General features: G+C 40.3%; 1 protein-coding gene across 4 annotated transcripts in view; it reads left to right on the top strand.

Moving 5' to 3' along the window:
* LOC134205133 (T-cell leukemia homeobox protein 3) overlaps nucleotides 1-22,499 on the top strand; it is a 348,199-nt gene that overhangs the window by 280,514 nt on the left and 45,186 nt on the right. For 3 of the 4 annotated variants that reach the window (XM_062680085.1, XM_062680083.1, XM_062680082.1), the window contains one exon: nucleotides 17,240-17,468. In XM_062680085.1, the coding sequence (XP_062536069.1) occupies nucleotides 17,240-17,468 (229 nt within the window). The remainder of the gene's footprint in view (nucleotides 1-17,239; nucleotides 17,469-22,499) is intronic. The other variant, XM_062680084.1, reaches the window with a different exon arrangement.

The raw sequence follows: 22,499 nt of genomic DNA, 5'->3' as shown, positions 1-22,499 counted from the left end.
GGTTTCAGGAATAGCCGCGTCTGCAACTTCTTCGAAATATCCTTAACAAATTATTTAATGAATTTCTTGGTCGGAAATCCTTCGAGAAATCGTTCGGCAATTCCTCCGGAAATTGCATCAGTGAAACTTTCCAAAATTCTCTTAAAAGAATTCTTTCAGAAATTTTTTGAAAATTGCTTTAGGAATTCCTTAGAACTTTTTTAAAAAATGTTTTCAGTAATTATTTCAGGAATTTCTTAAAGAATTTCTTACAGTAATTCCTTAAAAAATCCCTCCTCTAGAACATCATCCAGGAATTCTTTGGATTGTTTTTTGAATTCCTTCAGACATTCCTCCGGAATTTAATTAGTCTTAACTTCAGATATTCCTTTGAAACATTTTTGAAATAACTAAAAATTCATTCATAAATTCTTTAAGTATCATTTAAATTACATATGAGTTCATGGAAATGTCATCTGAAATTTCTTTTAAATTTCGTTAGAAACTTTCTGAAAATTCCTTTGGTATTTCCTACTTTATCTTGTAATAAATTTCCTGATAAATTCTTCCAACAAAATCTCCGGAATAATTACTGCAGGAATTTCGTGTGGCTTTACTAAACGGAATTACGAGGGTTTTCCTGGAAGAAGTTTTTTAGCAATTCCTGAAGAAATTTTCAAATTGTCTTTCCAAAGAATTTTCAGAAGGAATTCCTGGACGAATGTTTCCGAAGAATTTCTCCTAAAGGAATTTTCGAAGGAATTTCCCAAAACAATTTCTGTATATATTCCTGAAGGATTTAGGAAAATTATACAATTAAATTAAACGAAAAAGTCAAAAAAAATCTGGAGAAATTCCTAAAAGATTTCGTAAAGGATTTTCCGAAGAAATTTGTATTTTCTTGGAATTCATTCTTTCAATTTCCAAAGCAATTTCGCATATATCTCCAAGTTATTTTCATAGGATTTTGGGAAATCATAGATAAGTTTGGAGAAACAAAGAAATTCTTGGAGAAATTAAGAATATCGAAAATGCCTTAAGGATTTCCTTTGGAATTCTTATGGATTTTTGCTGTTGGAGATTATTGAAAAATCCGAGGAATATCCGATGGTATCCGAAGAAATTCCTGGATTAATTTTTGAAAGAATCCCAGTTTTGACTCTGGAATTGCTTTGATAGAACCCCCAAACTGTCCTAATTATAGTCTTTCCACTATCACACAGGGAGTGGAAGTTTTTGGAAAAATAATCCAAAAAAATCCTAGTGACCTTTTCAATTACAGACAATAAAATGCACTGAAATTGTGTAAAACTACCTGATATATTAATTGATTTGTTGACGCTCTTCAGTTCTCTACTGACGCCAAATAATAACAATTACGCCAAAATTCAAATTGCCCCACATTAATGAAATGAGCGACTACAACAGCAACCTAGTAGTTATAAATCGATGTTTGTTTTAGTAATTTAAATAGCGTTTGCTGGGTTAACTATTTCATTTAGATTGAAATGCTTATCGAATGTCAGTAAGTGTACACTGTAATAATCATATTCTACTATTTCTTGTGTATGTGATGAACGTCAGATAACTTGATAATTTATCGTATTGTACATAAACTTTCATAATCATGTGTGATATTTTTTCAACTTGTAGTTGAACAGTTGAACAAATAGAAAATTGTACACATTTTATAATTTCTTACAGACATCCATCATTTGAACCATTCCATAGTTCATATCGTAAACAATTGTTCCAAAATGACTAACGGTGAACTCGAAGTCATTATCATCGAACGAGGTAAGACCATTTTTACTTAATCATGTAAATTCATAAATTACTATAAAGAAATCTAGTAGCTTAGTTCGCAGGGGGGCTAATCATAATTTTGAAATGGCTTTTTCGCACTTAAATTGAATCGTTTTGTCTAATTGTAAATAGTTGATATCAGTATTTAATTTGTTTTTGCAAGATTGAACAAACACATCTTCTGAATGAACTCAGTTCATTCATTGACCTCGCTGATGAATCTCAGTTGACTTCGATCCTATTTCATCAGACGAAATGCACATTGCAGAAAAAAAAGAACTGCTGATCACATTTGTAGAAAATATTTCGAGTTTCAGCAAACAAAATTAGTGGAGAAGAAATTGTTAGAAAGACAAATAGTTGACAATCAATAACTGAGATACATTTAGCATTAAATAAGCAAGAATCACATGATTAAACTTACAATCATCACATACACATAACACTAGAACATAAAGCATATCAGTATATGATTAAAACATTTTAAGCATTAAAGTTATCCACCAACATAAAACTAATCTAGAACATATTAAGCATACATAGGCTTTAAACAGCTATAACGCTCAAATAAATAAACGCTTAAAATAAATGAGCTCAATTCCGTTTCCGCCACCGTTGGATGCTCGCCGGAGACAATCATGACGTGACAGACGGTGTCACGAAACCTACCTCAGCAAATGGACTTTATAAATGCGACAACATTCCGAGGCAACTGGAGCGTAATTATTTTGCAGTTGTCGTCAGTTGTCGGCATCATTCCGGTGGCGACAACTTAAAATACAGCGGAGAACAAAAAATCGGGCTGGCTGACTGACACGTTGATACCGATAGCTATTAATGAAATAAAACACGAACACGACTCCGATTATGATAATAGCAATCGGTAATGTTGTTTGGGTAGCATTAAAGTTTTGTCATGTTGGTAATTGATCCTTTTGAGCAAATAATAAGTACATGCAACATTTTTCGATTCTCGTGAATCATTCTGATTGGGGTAACATTCATGCATACTGGTCAAAGTGGATTGGATAACAATATTTACTACTTGTCCTCATCAAAAATCGAATCAAACGTGCGAATAAAACATATTTATTTTGTTACGATATGCGGCACGTTGACGTCGAGAACCCACAAAGACTGGTTTTCTTAATTTCGTGAACGTTCAACAGTACCCTGAGTATCTAGGAGATGGGTTCGTCATGAACGAGGGCATTGGACACGCTCGCAATTGGTTTACTGACAATCAATCAACGAGTTGTTTAACAAACACAATTCATAAAATGTTTTCAAACCATTTAAACCTTCTCTCTAACAACTAATGTGTAGTCACATTTTCTGACTTCGTATGACCTGCTGTATTTGAATATTTCCGTTTACGAAAAGAATCATATTGTACCATTTATACCCATACACCTTTCTACATCTCTTGATAAGTTCCAAGCGGGTAGTACAGCCCCACTTTTTAGAATTTTATAAATAATAGAATATCCACTTCACGATCTCTGCCCAATAACTGTGGTGGCACGTTTCCGATTCAGCATTTTGCTTCGCATCCCGGCAAGAGACCAAGAAGGTAAAAAACGACGAAACTCTATAAACACTTAACGTGTTAAAATATCCTATTCCACGCGAACAAGTGGCGCTCGCCCGGTAGGTGAAACAAGCGAGTTTGATTTCCTTTTTCCGAAGTATATAGACCAACGACTGCAATCAATTCACTTCGTTTACGGTTTTGCTGTTGCTGAGGCACCCTCCGTGGAGCAAACGTTGACTTCAGGTTTTTATCTGCAAAATAAAATATATTATTTATAGTTATAGGATGATACGCCACGAGCTAATGCTCGATTCCAAAGCGCCCAATATGGCGTCCTCAGGGATAAAAGTGAGTTGTACGACAGTGGAACACCTTCTAATTCAGAGGGTTTCAATCTTCTTTCCTTATAGTTCTCGAATGTACTGATCTGACAAGTAGAATTATAACTGATCAGATTAAATTTGGCGATAGAACATTCAATCAAAGCATTGTTTCCATGCTTGGCCTCTAACATTGTGAATATGCGTGAATGATTATATGGATTTTTGAAAAGTCGTGGGAGAACTTAAAACAGTTGGGACCACTGTAACTGAGTAAACTGAAAGCTAGTACAACTCAATTAAAACTCGCACAACGCGTTCCGTTTAAAAGATACTGTTGGTGTTCAGTCTCTATGAAGCACTGTGGCTGCTTTCCATATCAATTGTTGGCCAAACATAAGTTTTCGTGCAAATAGAATATGTAGGTACCGTCTTATAAATCTCCTCCGCTTACTTTTAGTCGCAACGAAAAATAAGCACCAGTCGCCTAAGTAAAACATAACTCCAGGAAAAAAGCTACCGCCACTGGCTGATTATGGGAATGTCGTGCCGTTTTATTTGACTGCGAATAATTTATACATCTGAGATCAGTTGATTAAAGATAAGATATAGATGATGTATAAGAAGTATAAGAATGCGTCCCTGTTTGCTTGATCAACATCTAGGTTACTTGACTGGCAAAGTACCGTACGGTACTACAAGTGTTAAACCAATGTTGGTGATGAAACCAAATATGCACTACAACATGATGCATAATTTATGCCCAATTGAAGCTTGTTAAAGCATAATTTGGCAAAATAAATTAAATGACTACAGCGCCACTAGCGTTCTAGTACTTATGCTTCTACCGTGAGAGCCGTGGAAATTGATCACGAAAGTTGTCATTTTGTTGCAAGGCACAATAATTATTGTAACAAACTACCCGAGTAAAGCTTGAAAGCAAATCGATAATTTGTTTTGATGTTGAGACATCGCCGATTATGATTACTTAATTTGATATCTTTTTGATCGTTTGAACGGTTACAATAACAAAATGTATAGCAGAAAAATCATACTGTAACATCAAATCGAAAACTATTCCTGCTATCGATAAGAACAAATCGAAAACTCTTTTTGATATTGGTTTCTTTAACAAAATAAGTATTCAGCTTGATGTCTGATCAGACAATTTTGAAATCTACAGCAAAATGAGATCAAAATATGTAACCAATCATGATGATTCATATTCAAGGGATGTAAAATAACAACATTGCCAATGACAACGACATTATCCTCTCTTGTAAATGTGGGACAAACTCAACTAGCATGTGTTGTCCAAACTGCAACAGAATAGGACAATTTCGCTACGCATTTTGAGAAGTAGTCGGTTTCCGATGATGTTTTGGTTAAATTAGTATCAGTTATCATAGATTAGAATAAACTTAACCATCTGTTGACATGATTTGCGTTTTACTTCTAAAATAAATAAGTTATCGCAGTTTGAAAAGTTCACAAAATTACCTCTCCATTTTGTGAAATAAAATGGAACGCAACAATGTTCATCCTCTGCAGATGAAAAGAGTTATCGTTATTCCTTTGTCGCTTGTTTTTTGCATTTTCAGCGACAATTACATTCCTTGTTCATATTTGAAAACAAATTATGATTTCAATTTTATGTTAAACTTAATATATGTTTTCTACATGCTCAGATCTTGTTTGGTGAGACCTGGCAGACGATGTCCTGATAGTAGGCGAGAAACTCTATGAAAGACATTATAACGTTCATGCAAAGATTCCATACGAACTCAAATTTTATTTTCCACGTTTGTCTCAGCTTCACTCCTGAGGAGCGGTAACAAATTACGTAACGCTTTGATGTGGGAGGGGGTGGGGGTGAGTGAAGTGTTACGATCCATACAAAATTTTCAGATGTTTCATACACAAAGTGTGACATAGAGGAGAGAGTTTTTGCGTTACGTAATTAATGGATCTTGCCATAGGAGATTAACCTATAGAGCATTCGGAGATTATAACTAACAGGGTTGCTGAAGAGATGAATAAATTCCATCCAGTATTTTTCTTGTAATTCGGATACGAACACAGACCAACTCAAGAACATAAATTAAACTACGCCATCACGTATCGAACAAAGTTAACAATCCAAATATCAAAATTCAAATAGAAAAAGAGAAAAGAAACAAAGAAAACAATTAAATCAAAGTTAATTCTTTATTTTAGAATCTCGAGCGCATTAGTTGCCTCTAGGTTGCGAAGGCCGACGGAGGTCCTATGTAGCTTAGTTGGTTAAAGCACAAGTCTAGCGTACTGAGGGCCGTGGGTTCGAGTCCCACCGAAGTGGTTACCTCCAATACATTTTTCAAATCAATATCTTCCACATAATGTACATAGAACCGGGCTTGGTAGTCATATGGCTACTGCTTCTCCCTCATACGCAGGAGGTCTGGGTTCAATCCCAGGTCCGTTCCATTCTTCTACTTTGTATCTTTCTCTATTTCTCATGTTCTAGCAATCGCTAGAACTGGAAATGATTTCCATACCGTTTCCATTACTATTCCATACCTTCAACTTGAGTATTCTAACAGTAATCTGCTAGAATTGGAAATGAACCATTCGTTCCTACATCCAATTAGAAATTATATCTGTTGCTTTCTCCTATCTATCAAATTGGCAGCTCGTTAACCAAGACGGACCTCTGCCTCTCCAACTTAACCCAGAAATTCCAACAAATTCCGCATGAACTCGTGGCAAGTGCAGAGGTATATTCGGCTTGAGTGGCGAGTGATTGCATCATCATTTCTCCCCTTCCCTACTTGACTTGCATATCTGATTGTGGCAGCGCCAGTATGACCTAACAAATGAGATCACCAGTACTTACATTGAAGATGTGTGCTAGTCCCAACAAACATCTGTTGGTTCCTGTGCAAGAACAGCTGATCTGGTCATAATGGAGTAGCAACTACGAGCAGTCAATCAACTAGCTCAATATCTTACATAATGTACATATTCACATATGAGTTTTCAGAACATTGTAAAGAAAAACAATTTGTTATCTCAATGATTATTATGGCGAATTAAAACGGATGGGCTAAAATTTATTAGATTTGCTTTTAAAACAACTCAAAAACACTTCAATACACCTTGCAATAAATTAGCAACATGAAACTTATTATTATGCACTCTGTGGGTAACTAGGTTATCGAATTTAAAAGCCTTAGAAGTGAACACTCCATGAAATCAATCTAAGGGTCGAACAAAAATAAAGGCTTTTTTCCCAACACGATAGCTAACTTTCAGTATCAGTATAAGCAGATCCTCTTGTGCTATCTCTTACTATCAGAGACTTTGATGTGACCATGCCAGTTTTCAACACAAAAAACGAATTATTTTAGACCTTACTAGCATAGCAAACCAGATCGTATAACTTATAGCAAACTTATTGTATACCGATCAACTGTGCACTGATTAATTTGATTTTGCGCCCATAGCACAGAATAAAACCCTCGATCTTCTGGCATACCGAAACCAGATCAATCGCGCATTCCTCTTTGTCACACAGCAACAAATTTACTGCTCTGCAACAGAGTAGAATTAACCACACGTACTTTTTGGACAAACAGGTGAAGTACTAATCCTCTCAAGGTCACTCCTCTAGCGAGGCAGTTGGTGGATAACACGCCCACCCCAATACATGGAGGTAAAATAAACGTGGAAAATCACGTTACGCTAGTAATCTTCTCCCTCTTGAACTTTTTGTACTCAACAGAACCAGATCAATCGTTCACTAATTCATTTATATACTTCCTGCACAATTTAAAACATTCGAACAATCTTCGTACCGAGTAGAACCATGATCAAACGTACAATGATTTATTTACTTCGTGCACAAAGCAGAATGAAACACTCGAACTTCTTGCATACTAAGAAGAACCTCGATCAAACGCGCGCTAAATGATTTACTTCTCTGCCGCACAGAGCAAAATAAAATACTCGGTATTTTGTAAACGGGTAGAACCACGATCAATCTCGCAAATGATTCTTCCACATAAAATAAAATAAAACACTCGAGTCGAGTCAGTACGAGACACTGAAGACGGCTTACTGTTGAGGTCGAAATATCATCTGTCAAGGACAATTATGGTGGAATTAAATATGTACAAACTGTCTAATGACAAGTGAAGACATTGCACTAAAAGCCAAAATAATTATCTTAATAAAACACTTGATTTTTTTTCTTTGGAACGATCAGTCGCGCACTGACTATTTTACTTCTGCCACAAAAGCAAAACCGAACACACCCTCGAACTTTCTGCGCACAGACGAGCAGAAACACGATTAATTGCGTTCTTCCAAAATTGAGGAAAACTATTTTCTAGATATGTATATAAAAAGCAGAGGAAGATCGTAGTGTGCTTATTTTCAGGCGTCTGATTTTCTTCAGTAGTGCGTTATGCATCATTCTACCTACAGCATTGTTTACGTTTAAAAAAAAAAATAATTAAATTATCGCTAGAGCGAGAGCAACACAACTGCCATGGTTTCAACTAGCAGTAAATCTCAAAATTACCCTGCAACAAATAATAAACATATGCAATTTGTTTGAAGGCACAAAATAAAGGCTAGAACATGCTTTTGGTAATTGCAGTTTTATATAGTTCATTTCTAACTCTTCACTTGCAAATGGTAAATATTTGGAATATAAATGAAACATATAATGTATATTCGTTAGCATGACCCGGTAAGGTACTATTGGGTGAATCTAGAACGCACTCTCACCATCACACGATAGTTACATGCAACCAATTAGAATCCTCGCACAGTGATGTTGATTTTCTTCATTTGTTTGATCTGCCTTTATTCAACGCAAGCAAAATGGCTTGTAATATAAACACAACCCATCTGTATCGAAATCAACAATCACTCGTCCCAAGTAGGCTGAAAATCATCCACCTGATAGGGACAATAATGTCCAATTTTGTCCATTCTGCTCGAGACTTTCGCTGATTTGAATGAGATTATATATTGCGGACATCCATCATCGTTTTTTTGCTGTTTGGCGTCAACACCAAATGTAAGCAAGCCGGCTGGTGGAATAAATCTGGTGGAAATGCAATATATGAAGATTTATAACGATAAATGTGCTCAACCTAGCATGAAGGCCCAAGGTTTGAGCCGTTAACCTTCGCGAAAATTGCACTATTTATGAAATAGTTCTACCCTAACAAGTTGTTACAACTTAGTAGATATTACAATCATAATATTGTATGAATTTGGTCTCCAGTAGCCTTGCGAGACAAAGGCGTGTGATTGTCAATCCGGAAATGGCGAGTTCGTTCAGGTCGGTCAGGATGTTTTCGGTTGAAAACATTCTTGACTTCCTGCATAGTGTATCCATTGTATTGCCATTCTACATATTTATGCAATAGCGGGCATAGAAAAGCTTTCAATAAGTTTAAATGCAGTAAAAGTATTAATTGAAATGTATGCCATTGAAAAAGAAGAACAAGATCTTCCTACGCATAAAAAATCCTCTGTAATGTACCGTTCAAATCACATGCACATAAATGGAAAGCCATTATTAGCGTAATTCCATGGGTAAATAGAATAATTGTATACAATATTTGTCGTGAATCATCAATATTGCGTGCAAGTTGTAAGCAAACTTGTTAGGAAGGGCGAAATTTCAGCGTAGAAAATTGTAAATTTCCGCATCCCTGCGAAATGAGGAACACGTATAGGAACCTCACGATAATCCAATGTTATGCGCTCCGATACTGCCGAGTTTCAGAACAAGGAAGTTTTTTTTTAAAGTGAGCTGAATGTCGCCGTGGATGTCGTGAATGTCGTCGTGGATAAGTTCGAAGGAACATCTGGATTCATGGTGATTTCACGTGAAGATGGCTCCAGCAACGCAGCCTATGAGTGTATTATGGGACGTCATGATCTCGCAGAAATGAGCGAAATTAGTGAGAACTGCGTACTGGCAAGCCAAACGCGTAAAGTGACATAAAGAACGGAATCTCTCTGCGATGGACATAATGAAAATCAAATCGATCAGATCTGCATCTGCCGAAAGGAGACTGATCTTCTTGATGTTCTTTTTTTTTCAGTAGGTGGGGTCAGAGTCTGCATCCAGACACCGATGGAGCTACCGGCGATAGCGGGTTGGCAGCTTGCCGACCACTAAAACCATTCCTGTTCACAGACCCTGACCTCCCGGAACAGCTCTTTCCGGCATTACTTCTGGAGAGGTCCGTACTACCGCACGCCACATACTAGCTACCTTACTAGCTTCTAAATCACAACTATACTCCACCTGGTTCCTCTACCTCTATAAATCATTGCTCTACCCACTGGTTCTACTCAACCAACTACGTTGGTACCTCACCTCGGAGACTAGCACCCACTGCAGTTTGGGCACTGACTGCTGCTCGAGCGCGCCAATTGCGCAAGATGCAGGCAATCGAGTGGTACGCCGAGAGCCGCGTTCCCTGATCAACCTCTGCACATCCCTCTGGAAAGATTATCCGGAGTAGTGTCCTCCGACACCTTCTAGCATTCTCTTCTAACATCAGCGAGCGAGACATACACAGGCCGTGCTCGGCAGTTTGTCGACCCCTTGCAGTCCGGGCAGACGGGAGGTCCGTAGGCTCCAAAACCTATCTGGGTACCACCTAAAGCAGCCATGGCCTGGACAGGAACTGGTGTCAGATGGAAGATGAACTTCCCCCATGCCTTCCTATTAACCATCTCGTACGCTAGGTATCAGCCGATCGGCCCACCCTTGAAGAGTTATCCGTCCCGTTGCCACTTGTAGGTCAAGGCGCTCCTAATGGCTTTAGGCACTCTCTATTCGCGTATGTCGAAAACTCTCCTCTCTTCCGATGCTAGTCAATCGGTAACATAACCAACCACCTGGCGGGTATCCGTGATACCGTGCGGTAGTACTTATCACTCTGAGAACGCTAGCTATGTACACCTCTCCTTCTTGATGTCGGGACAATCCGTCTGAACATCACCTTCTAACACTCTGAGATCCGATTCGACCCCTCGCTTGATTCAGCGAAGAAGATCCAGCTCAGATGTTCGTTGAATAACTTAGAACCAGGTCAGTGGATGTTCGAAAGGGATGACTGCGTGAAGAGCATTGAACGACCATCTAACATGTCTTTATCGAAAACAGGGTGAACGTTGAACAACCTGGGAGATTTGTGCACTCAGGCCAAAATATGCAACCCGGCGAAAATTGAGGACGTAGATAAGCAAAGGCAAGCGATAGAGAGCGCAACCAGGGCATCTAAATACGAGTCCAGTTAACGAGGTCTGGAAAGAAAGATTCTAACGTTGTTGCAGATGGGACAAGAAAGTAGTTCTAAATCGGATACCGATGGGAAGATAAACGACTCTTCAGGCAGCGATTCTATCGGAAGATCGTATGTGGTGGACCATATTGTCACGCTCCGTATTATCCTGGTAAGTGAATGAACCTCTGACACCCATATTTGGAATTAATGCCTAAGAAAAAAACCTTCTATCATCGGAATCAGAAAATCTGTACCGCAGACGCAGGCCCTCATCGAAGCGTGGAACGAGGCTTTACGTCAGAGCACTGCATAACAGAGCTTGGTAATGCATTCCATTGGTACTTCGCGTACCTGACTGAAGGAATAAAGAGACCCCATTTCCAATCCTTGGCCCTTTTACCCAGCAATTCTATCTCTACCTCCCCGTGAGTAGGCCGACATGAGCAGAGACAGACAGCAGACCTGCCTTTTCCGGGACAGGGGACTATGTCCAAGGGCTTTACGACCCCTCCTCACGACCACGCCTAACAGCTATGGTCACCCTTGGCATGGCTGAATTTGTCATAGACATACATAGAGGTAGAGTGTCTTAGTAGTATCTGTTAGCCCAGGCAGTTACCGCTATTGACTCCCTTGAGCATGGAGTGGAGGTTAAGTGAGGAGCATCCAAATAAGTCTCAAATGGTGTGCGTGCCTGTGTGAATGAGCACATTAAGTACAGCGCTCCAAAACCGCAAGTGTTGTCGAAGCTTAACGCATTCTCAAAGGCTTTTCCGACCAATTACCTGACAAAGCCGATAGTCAGATCTGGGAAACTAGAACAGCTACTAAAGAAGTGAAAGGAAGGGTCTCTCCATTTACAAGAAAGGACAAGCTGAGTAAGAGACCCTCGAGCGATCACCATCCTAAAGTCTCCCATAAAAAATATAATCCCAGAGCATATTCCTCTTCATCACCAATAGTGAATGAAATCGTGGGGTTTTCATCGGTTTCTTTACGGCCGCTCGACAACGGACCAGATCTTTACTGTACGGCAAATACTACAAAAATGCCGTGAATACCAGGTCCCAACGCACCATCTCCCAGTTATTTATTTCAAGGCAGCTTACAACAGTATTGACCACGTAGGCTATATAAAATTGGACGATAACAGATTTCCTGGGAAACTTACCAGACTGATCAAAGCAACGGTGGATGGTAAAACCTTTTATTTATTTATCTCAGACTAAGGCCGGGTGGCCTGTGCTACGCATAAAAGACTTCTCCATTCAGCTGGTTCATGGCTGCACTTCGCCAACCACGCAGTCTGGAGGGTCCAATGTCCTCCACCTGATCGATCCACCTGCCCGCTGTGCACCTCGCCTTCTTGTTCCCGTTCGATCGTTGTCGAGAACCATTTTCACGGATTCTCCGACATTCTGGCGACGGTCCGGCCCACCGCAGTCTTCCGATTTTCGCGGTGTGAACGATGGATGGCGTCTCCCAACAATGCAACTCATGGTTCATTCGCCTCCACGTACGTCCGCCATCTGCAACTCCACCATGATGGTACGCAACACTTTCCTTTCGAAACTCCCAGTCGCGTTGGTCCCTCATGAGCATCGTCCAGGTCTCGTTTCCGTAGAGAACTACCGGTCTTATAAGCGTTTTGTGATAGTCAGTTTGGTACGGCGGCGAACTCTATTCGATCGGAGCGTCTCGGAGTCCAAAGTACGTACGATTTCCAGCCACTATGCCTTTTTGCCTCCTGAATTTCTCTGCTGGTATCGTTATCGGCGTGTCGACGTCGCATGACAATCACCATCTTCTGTGTCAGTTTTCCATACTCTCGATGCCATCAATCATATCATGTCGTCGGCGAAACCAAATACTGGACGGACTTGAAAAATGTACCACTCGTGTAATCCCTGCCTTCGTATTACCCTTCCAAAGCGATGTTGAATAGGACACGAAAGACCATCACCTTGCCGTAACCCTCTCGGGTTTCGAAGGACTCGAGAATGCCCCGAAACTCGAACTACGCACATCCCCGATCCATCGTCGCCTTGACCAACCGTTCAGTTAATCCGGAAATCCGTTTCGTATATAGCTGCCATAGCTGGTCCTGATCTGATTGTATCATAGCGGCTTTGAAGTCGATATAGATGATGTGGGCACGTTGTATTCGCGGCATTTCTATACCTGACGGCGGCGAACACCTGGTCTGGGTGAGCGTTCCCCATAAACCCGCCTGGTACCTGCCCACGAACTCCTTGCAATTGGTGTAGTCGACGGCATAAAATTTGGGACCTTGTAGGCGCGTTCAGCAATGTGATTGCGCGGTAGTTGCTAAATCCAGCTTATCCCCTTCTTGTAGATGGGCGCACGACACCTTCCATCCACTCCTGCGGCAAACTTCTCCTCCCAAATCTCTGGTAATGACCCAGTGCAGCGCTCTAGCCAGTGCCTCACCACCGTGTTTAACAGCTCTCCTGGTAGTGGTCAACCCAGGGCTTTGTTGTTTTTCAGCCGCCATCTCCTCCTGGATTTCCTGGAGTCCGGAGCCGAAGTTATGTCCTGCGCGCGTCTCCAGGTTCATTACCATACCGCTACTTGTCTGCCACATCGCCATTCAGGTGTTTTCGTAGCTGCCGCCACCTTTGGATCACCTCACGCCTGTTCGTAAGAAGGTTCCCGTTATGTCCTTCACATATCAGGCTGTGACGGCCTTTCGTGACGGTTCAACTTCTCAGAACTTTCTGTGTTATTAGCGCGGTACAGTTCCTCCGTCTTCACGGTCTCGATCTTCCTGTGGCGCTTTTCCTCCGGAAAATCGAGTTTTGTTTGTTCCGCGCCCGTTTTATCGGCCCTTTCGCCTCGTGCGGTGTTGCAGCAATCTCGCCATGCTGCATTCTTCTTCACTAACTGCTCACATTCGCCGTCATACCAGCGTTTCTCTGATCCGGGCCACGTGCCAGTGCAGCGGTTGGTGCTCCAATGGCGGATCGAATATCTCTCCAGCCATCTTCAAGAGAGCTGCGCCCAGCTGCTCTTCCGTTGGGAGTGCTACTTCCAGCTGTTGCGCGTAGTTCGGGCCAGTCTACCGTCTTGTAGCCGCCCAAGTTAAGCCGCGGCGACGACTCGACGCGTGTTACACCGTCGAGAGTTTTGAGCAGCATACTGCAACGAGGTAGTGGCCGGATTCAATATTCGCACTGCGGTAAGTGCGACGTTCGTGATGTCGGAGAAGAATTTACCGTCGATTAGAACGTGGTCGATTGGTTTTCCGTTTCTTGTTAGGTGATTTCCATGTGGCTTGTAGATATTTTGCGGGGAAGAAAGTGCTTGACTACCATTCCGCGGAGGCTGCAAGTTTATGCATCGTTGGCCGTTGTCTTCGATACGGTGTAGACTATCCGGTCCGATGACCGGTCTATACATTCTCCTTCCTACCTGGCGTCTTCATGTCACCGATGGATTTTGACGTCCGCAGTGGGCATCCATCGTATGTCTGCTCCAGCTGCGTAGAACGCTTCTTTCTCGTCGTCGGTCTCCTTGTGGGCAGTGCTCTGATGATGCTATAGTTGAAGAAACGGCCTTATCCTCAGCTTCTGACATCCTGCGTTGATTAGGTGCCACCCATCACGCGTTGGCGCATCTTACCCAGCACTAGAAGCGTTCCCAGCTCGTTGTGGTGCCACAGCTTTGAGAAGGTAGCCGCCTGATGCCCGCTTTTCATACCTTTCTGTCCTGTCCACATTCTTCAGCGCGACATCGAAGTGCGGGGGATGTAATTCATCGTAGATTATCCTATCGCAACCGTGCGAAGGCTAGCAGTTCCATGATTCCAAGCTCCAATCGTGATCCTTTATTCGTCGCCCAGGTCGTTGCCGATTGTATCGAGTCGCTATTACTTCTATGTCGTTCGTAATAGTTGTTTTAAGGCGGCTTATTGGGCCGGTGCAACCTCCTGCGTCGAGGGCTCGTCGTGTCAGGGCCTTAGCGTCCCACCTAAGACCAGGACTTGGCGTCGCTTTGAGCATCGTCGCTTTGGCGGGCCTACTGCGGATACATGCAGCTTTTAGAGGTTAACAGGGCAATGTCAACCCCACTCACATCCTAGGCAGGGCCACAACTCGCAGATGGCCTGGGAGGATCAAGCCCTTGGACAGGTCCCGCTGCCCGCTAACAAAAACTGATGTAAGCTAAATAAATTAAATGAATGAATCTAACGACCTCGATGGTAGAGTCGAGCCTACGTCTGTCGTATGCACGCTCTGCTCGTCTGTGGCAGGTCTAACAATCAATGTCAGCAAGACCAAATCGTTGATGGCAACACGAGCAAACTCTCCAATTTACGGTAGCCGGGTAAGCGTGGAGAATGTCGAAATTTTCAATATCTTGAAAGCCTGGCGTCGGACGGCGAAATAACAGCCGGGCTATAAGAGACTTTAACGATGGTTTACTCATGTTTATAAAATGAGGAAACTTTTCAGATCTATTCGATTCTAAAATTGTGGGGCAATTTGTCACAAGTTTTATTTTTTTATCATAGGATAATGGGACAATTATACGTAAACGGCAGTATAGAAACGGGATTTTTCCTATCTATGAGCTTATATTTGTGACTTTTCCTGATTTTTAACCACTGATAAACCTTTGTGCAGTTACTGAGAGCTCAAACTATTTGTGCAACGTACTTCATATGCGAGAGTTTGTTTAACTGACTATAATTCCAATTAATTGCTCTTTCAATCTCGAAGTGAGTTTTTGCTTTACCACACCCAATCAGCATATACATTTAAAACCACAAATACCTTGTAGCACACATAGTTGATCCCAACTATTGACATAACGCTCCATTATGATAAACCTAAATAGCAACAACACATTTTCTTTCGTACTTGAATGAAACCTTTTACCTCTTTCCTCTGTGTATCAAAGATAAACCCTCTATTCAAAAATATTCATAATGGAAACCGCTTCACCCGCTGTTGCTGAATCATAGGTTGTAAAATTTAACGGTTATGATCTCATTCTCCAAAATATGTATTAGATATGCTCTTTTCTTGCACAGTATCATACCACGGGTTTCCTCCTCTCGTGGGAACGGATCCGGAAGATTTTGAAACTCTGCATCCATCAAAATCGGAACCCTTATGTACCCTACGCCCGACTTGGTTGGTTGGTCGATAGCGATACTCCAAACAAGACAAGGTTGAATCGATAAACACCGAGTGAAGAAAACGGCGGAAAGAGGAAAACGTTTATGGGCATCAATGGTGGATAATATCGATAATCGTCCTATGGAATCGGAAATTGAGCCCGTGGCAAACGAACAGAACCTGAGACTGCATTGATTGTATGTCTGATTGATTCTGACGCGTATGAATTTCGATTCAAATCGTTACGGTGAAGTCTACCAGTCATCAAAGCAAGACTGAGTGTTCTACTCTGGTGTAAAATTTAGTTTCCAACTCTACAAGCACATACAAAGTTAGGGAAAAGTTTGAAAACCCATACAATTTTTGGCCTTTCTCGTACACTAAGTGTAGGTACGTAATGACTTTATTTTAGTCGAAACATAAAAAATATGAATTTCAAGCCATTTTCAACAAATTTTAAATTTAGAATTTTATTTATTTATATTTATTTTAATTTACACTTCCTTGTCCAGTCGAAGAGCACTGAGATATATCTCATTGATTTTGATTTTTCAACTGCATTTACTCTGATTTATGTATCCAGCCAATTCAATTGAGTGCTCATAAATCACAATTATCGGTCAACGAAGGTAATCAAAACATTATATACTCTGATTCCAATTACGGGAAATATAATGTGAGGCTAATCGGCCAGTAATTATTCATACATATCCATATTATGGCTATAAATTACTGCGGGTATTTTAGCACGAACAAATGTCACGACGGTATGTGACGGACACACAAAGGCAAATAGGCAATGAAACCGAGCGGAAAACCCATTTCAAATTTAGTCACGGCATCTCCCCTGAAAATATATTATGGCAACGTATGACCCGTTGAACAGAAATGCACTGAACGATTAAATATATGTTGGTCCATAAAAATTAAATGGTGCTTTGATAAATCCGACATTTATGCCCGTTTTCAAAACGAATGGCAGCTCCCGCTTCCGAGTACCAACTTTAATGACATTTTAATAACATAGCCATTAGATGGAACGCTCCCTTCATTGTCTAACAATTTCCCTACACTATGATGGCGACGAAAGCGCTCAGCTATGTACGCTTAACCACTCCCACTGTAATTTTCCTCTTTTTTTGTTGTCACTTCCAGCAGCATTCCCCATCGCCCGCCGAATCGGCCATCCGTACCAGAATCGAACGCCGCCGAAGCGGAAAAAGCCGCGTACCTCTTTCACCCGGATCCAGGTGGCCGAGCTGGAGAAACGATTTCACAAACAAAAGTACCTGGCATCGGCGGAGAGGGCAGCGCTGGCACGAGGACTGAAAATGACCGACGCCCAGGTCAAAACGTGGTTCCAGAACCGACGGACCAAGTGGAGGTGAGTTTTTTCGGCAACATGTTAGATAGAGAAAACTCCACAAAAAATGACGAATTAGATTTTTGAACGCGCTGACAGTTTTGATAGTTGTGATGAATCTGCTACCTTGCTGAATAAGCGATAGCAATCAGAACATGGAAAATTAATCCGATTTAATTCATTTTTTATGGAATATGAATTGATCAGGATCAGACATAGAGGGGAAAGCAGTTGAGAATGTAAATCCCTCCCTACAGACTAGACTCTGCACATTGTCTTATGGCATTCGCAACAACGTCTTAAAACATACTTTCCCGACAGAGGATTTTCTCGGATCTTCGTAAACGAACATGAAATTTGCTAAGATGGGGGCCAAGTTACTTTCCCTAGAGGTGGATTTTCATCGACCAAGGGAAAATCCGGGCCGGGACAAGAAGATAAAATTTAATGTAATTACTTCTATTTAGATAATTAAGTCTGCTCCCCGAGAAGGGAACTCGTTCTTTGTCGATGTGGCGGTTATTTTACAGGGATGCGGTGTAAGCTTGTGACAGTTAAAAATGGCTGCCACGAGGCATGATAATATTAATTCGATTTTAAATACCTGCAGAAAACCACAGACCAACTGTTGATTAATGAATCAAAATATTATCTTGAAGATATTAAATAGATTTTCTTTTTATTTTCTTGATTTATAAAGTGCCTGCGAAATTGAATCTACATGAGAAGACGGTGAAGTTTGCTTCCTTTTTCTGTTAAAGACAATTTAAAAGTAATTTGTCTATTTACTTGGACTAGAACATATGTACTACTAAAATTATCACTCCATACCCGTCGTTCCACGCAATTTTCAATAATCCTAATAATCTAGCTAATCCCCACCTCAAATCTACACGCGAATGCATACATCCAAAAAACAATTCTTACATTTATTTATTACATACAATTCTGCAAGTTAAAACAAGAAATGTAAGCTTTCAGAATACAAAATTGTAAGATTTCAATAGTTTTAAACAGTTTCTGTAAGGTTCTTATGTAGAGCTCTATTTAAATCTGCCATTCGCTGGTTGGGTGTATGATCAAACGGCGAGTTTTTTCAGTTTCCTCATACTAACATTATTGTAATGTGTAGGCATCGGGAAAGTAAGTACAGTGCGTGTGTTATTCGATGCGAGCAAAAGAAAAAATATCTATTTGATATTCGGTGGATTATGCGCTTGTATTCCCGGATAGAAGTCGTAATATTGATAACAAAACATAATAATAACCTAAAATAATTGTACTCTTATAAAAAAAAATAAGCAAAAATAACAAAATATTGCACTGAAATATAATAAAATGTGCGAGCAAAAAGCACGTCAGTACGCGCTGCTGTCACAAACTGTAATGACTCGCACACGGAAGGAACTGCTTCTTTTATGCACGAAGAAAATATTGCGGTGGATCCGAATGCATGAGATTGATTATACAGGCCGGACTCGATTATCCGGAGGCTCGATTATCCGGGGCTCGATTATCCGGAGAAAATGGCTCGATTATCCGGAGTAATATTTTTACCCATCTTACAAAAATAGAAATATGTATTATCAGTGTGTATCCGTAACGTATCCAATATGTGCGAGACACCTATTAATGATAGTGCCTTTCTTGCTTTCCTAAGGGACTGTTCACAAATTACGTAACGTTTTAGGGGGAGGGAGGAAGTCAGACCAAGTATTACGGTCCGTACAACAAAATTAAACCTTCCATTAGAAAAGGTTACGAGAGGGAAAAAGGGGTATCAAAATTATCAAATTCAGCGTTACGAATTTTGTGAAAGAACCCTAAGGGAACGGAAGTCAAGAACATTCATAAAAATGGCCAATTTATGAATTTTAATTCAAAGCACCGATATTGTTTTCGTATGTACATTCTGAGTACAGCATTGACATTGTGACTCATGATTCCAAATGGTCCTCCGGAATATCCGGAATGGGTTAGTTCACAAATTACGTAACGCTAGATTTGACTATTTTGAACCTCCATCCCCCATCCATCCTCCACCCCCTCGTAACGCTTTTTTATGGAAGGTTTATTTGGTTTGTATGAATCGTTATGCACGATCTGACCGGCTGCCTCTCCTTCCAGCGTTTCGTAATTTGTGAACTGCCTCAATATTTATATGAAAAATGGTTATTTCGCCAACGGTGGTCCATGTATAGATTCAAACACTGGAACAGGTGCACGAATAGTTACAACAAAAAAATCCTTGTGTTTAATTATGAAATGAATATTTTAATTTTCTAAAGAATCACTCGGTGGCCAAGGTGATCCATACACAATGTCATGTTCAAAATGTCGGATAATAACCCGGTGAAAATGGTTCCTGATAGGGATCCGCAGGGGACAAGAAGGTGAGGTGCGCAGAGAGCAAGGTGGTTCGAATTGAGGTTCCTTCCGTGGACTACAAAGTTGGCGACGTGCAAATGGTGACCGAGCTGAATGTAGACGAATTTTATGTACTGCAGAGGCCTTAGTTTGAATAAATCAAATGAAATAAATTCGTTGTTAGAATGTCTAATGGTGCTATGCAATGAAATTCATTATTTTTTGTTTTATTTTACGGATGTTCCGGAATTTTCGGAAGGCCACAGCATGTATAAGTCACAACATTAAGTGCGTACTCATAATACAAAAACAAATGCATCAGAAAAATCTTGGTGTTCAACGGAAAAATTTAGAAGTTTTCATTTTTTGGGATCCTCCAGATTTCCCGGAGGACCACACGGTGGTTAGAGGTGTGCGCCGTCGCCGCCGACAGTTTCTGGCAATCCCGTTGCAACTCCAGAGGATTTCTCGTGAAAAGGCTATTTTTCTTGAAATTCCTTTCATTTTTTCGATCAAAAATCGAAGAAGCTTTTCGTAAAACCTAAGAACTTTTTATGAAAATTTTGAAGAATATCGTTCGAAATCTCAAAAACACTACAGTTGAAATTCTGAGTAAATTTCCTTGAAAATTAGGAAGATCTTTTTGTATAATTTAAAAGAAAGAAAGACATGATCACCATCTTTGACCAGAGCTCGCACAGACTGAATACTTAACACTTAGCATTAGACAACGGACAGGACATTCACACAGCACCTAGTGAACAAGTGGAGCGTTTTCCGCTTCGCGAAATGTTTTCTCCTTACTAGGGCGGGAATCAAACACACACTCCATGGCTTGCAAATATGCTTAGACACCTGACGCCACTAACGACGCAACTTAGAGAAATTTCCCGGGTAAATTATTAAGAATTTCCTTTGGGATTCTCGAAAAATTACTTGCGTAAATTTCCAAGGGTTTCCTGTTGAAATCCACAGAATTTCACGTTGAAATCAAATGTTTTGACGGGGAAGGTCCGTTTGTTGTTTGGAATGTTAATAATATGTTATTAATCCGACATTCGACTGGCATAAAACCATTTGGCTGTAATAGACAAATGGCCGATAATGTCGTTTGGCCGAACAGGTCATTTGACTGAAAAGTCATCTAATCGAATAGGTCATTTAGCCAAAAAGTCCTAGATGGTCGTTTGGTAGAAAAGGGCCATTTGGCCGAAATGAACATATGATGTTGTTTGCCCGAGCTGCCGAAAAAAATCGTTTGACTGAAAATGCTGATTGGCCGGACTAGGTGACGTAAGGTCGAAAACGGTTTGCGACGTACGGGTGAAGATCATACGGCCTAACTGATAATTTGGCCGAAAAAGACGTTTTTAGCCGTATAATCCGATCAGCCGAATCACATTTTCCACCAAATTGCCCTTCTTGCTAAACTACCGTTTCGGTTAAATGGAATTTTCGATGACAAGGCCTTTTCGACCAAACGACCTGTTAGGGCATACGGCTTTTTCGGCCAAATGACTAGTTTGGTCGTACCGCTAAAACGTTTTCCACATAACATTTTCCACATAAAACTTTCCGTATAGGACAAATGGAATTCGGCTGGATAGCTTTCGGCTTAACGTATTATTCGGCCATGTGGTATTCGGTCAAATGATTTTCAACCAAACGACCCTTCGTCTTTTGAAAATTTTCTCGTAGAAATTCCGAAGAATTACTAATAGACAACATAAGGAATTTCACGTAGAAATCCAAAGAATTTCCGTAAAAGGAAAACTCCTAAACAATTTCCCGTGAAAATTTCAAAGAAATTCCCGTGAATACTTTAGAACAACTCCTGTTGAAAAATCGAAAAACTTGGGAGAATCTCCTGGGACAGCTCATTAGATCTTTCCGGGGAAATTAAAAGGATTCTCCCGTTGATGTCTTGAAATATGCTGAAAAAAAAACTTTTCGTTACGAACGTAATAAAAAAAATCGCCAAGCCTTCGCCGACCAAAAATGTGACAAACGTTTCCGCCGACAATTTTCGGATCGGCGCTGACCTCTAACGGTAGTCAGAATCCATGAACGGACCAACAAGATATTTTAATAGATGTTATATAACCAAAATAAAGATTATTTGAGCAAAAGCTAAATTTTCAGCAACAACAAAAAATGGCTCGATTATCGGAGTGAAATTTGTTCAACACTCCGGATAATCGAGTCCGGCCTGTATATGAAATTTTTATTGGCCTTGACAAGATTTTAAATTTTCAATAGCTTATCGTTAAAAATATTAAGTTTCAATGAAGTTGGTAAATTGCTGGAGAGTGTCCGAGTCAATTGATATATAAATCTTAAAAATCCATCGAAAGCTTAAGGCGCTAGTAACGTTTGAAATCTTCCCTCTCAGCGTAACGCTCTCGATTTCCAAAAATCTAAATGACACCCCAGTATAGTAAAGAAAGACGTAAGTCCTACATCAAAAATATCATGTTTTGCTATTAACAAGAACAAACTGATAGCTCAAGATATTTAAAAGTTCTTGTTAATGGCACAACCTGATATTTTTATGATATTTTGGTGCAATTTTTTGTTATTTTCGCTTGTTATTTTTACTCTTATTTCAAACAAGTTCATATCATGTTTTGCTATCAATATCACGTTTTACTGTTAATGAGCTCTACCCTGGTTGTTCTTTGCTTC

This window comes from Armigeres subalbatus, chromosome 1 (assembly GCF_024139115.2).
Source record: "Armigeres subalbatus isolate Guangzhou_Male chromosome 1, GZ_Asu_2, whole genome shotgun sequence".
NCBI classification, from domain to species: Eukaryota; Metazoa; Arthropoda; class Insecta; order Diptera; family Culicidae; genus Armigeres; species Armigeres subalbatus.
The sequence above is the reverse complement of the archived record's forward strand: the minus strand, read 5'-3'. Positions and strand labels throughout refer to the sequence as shown.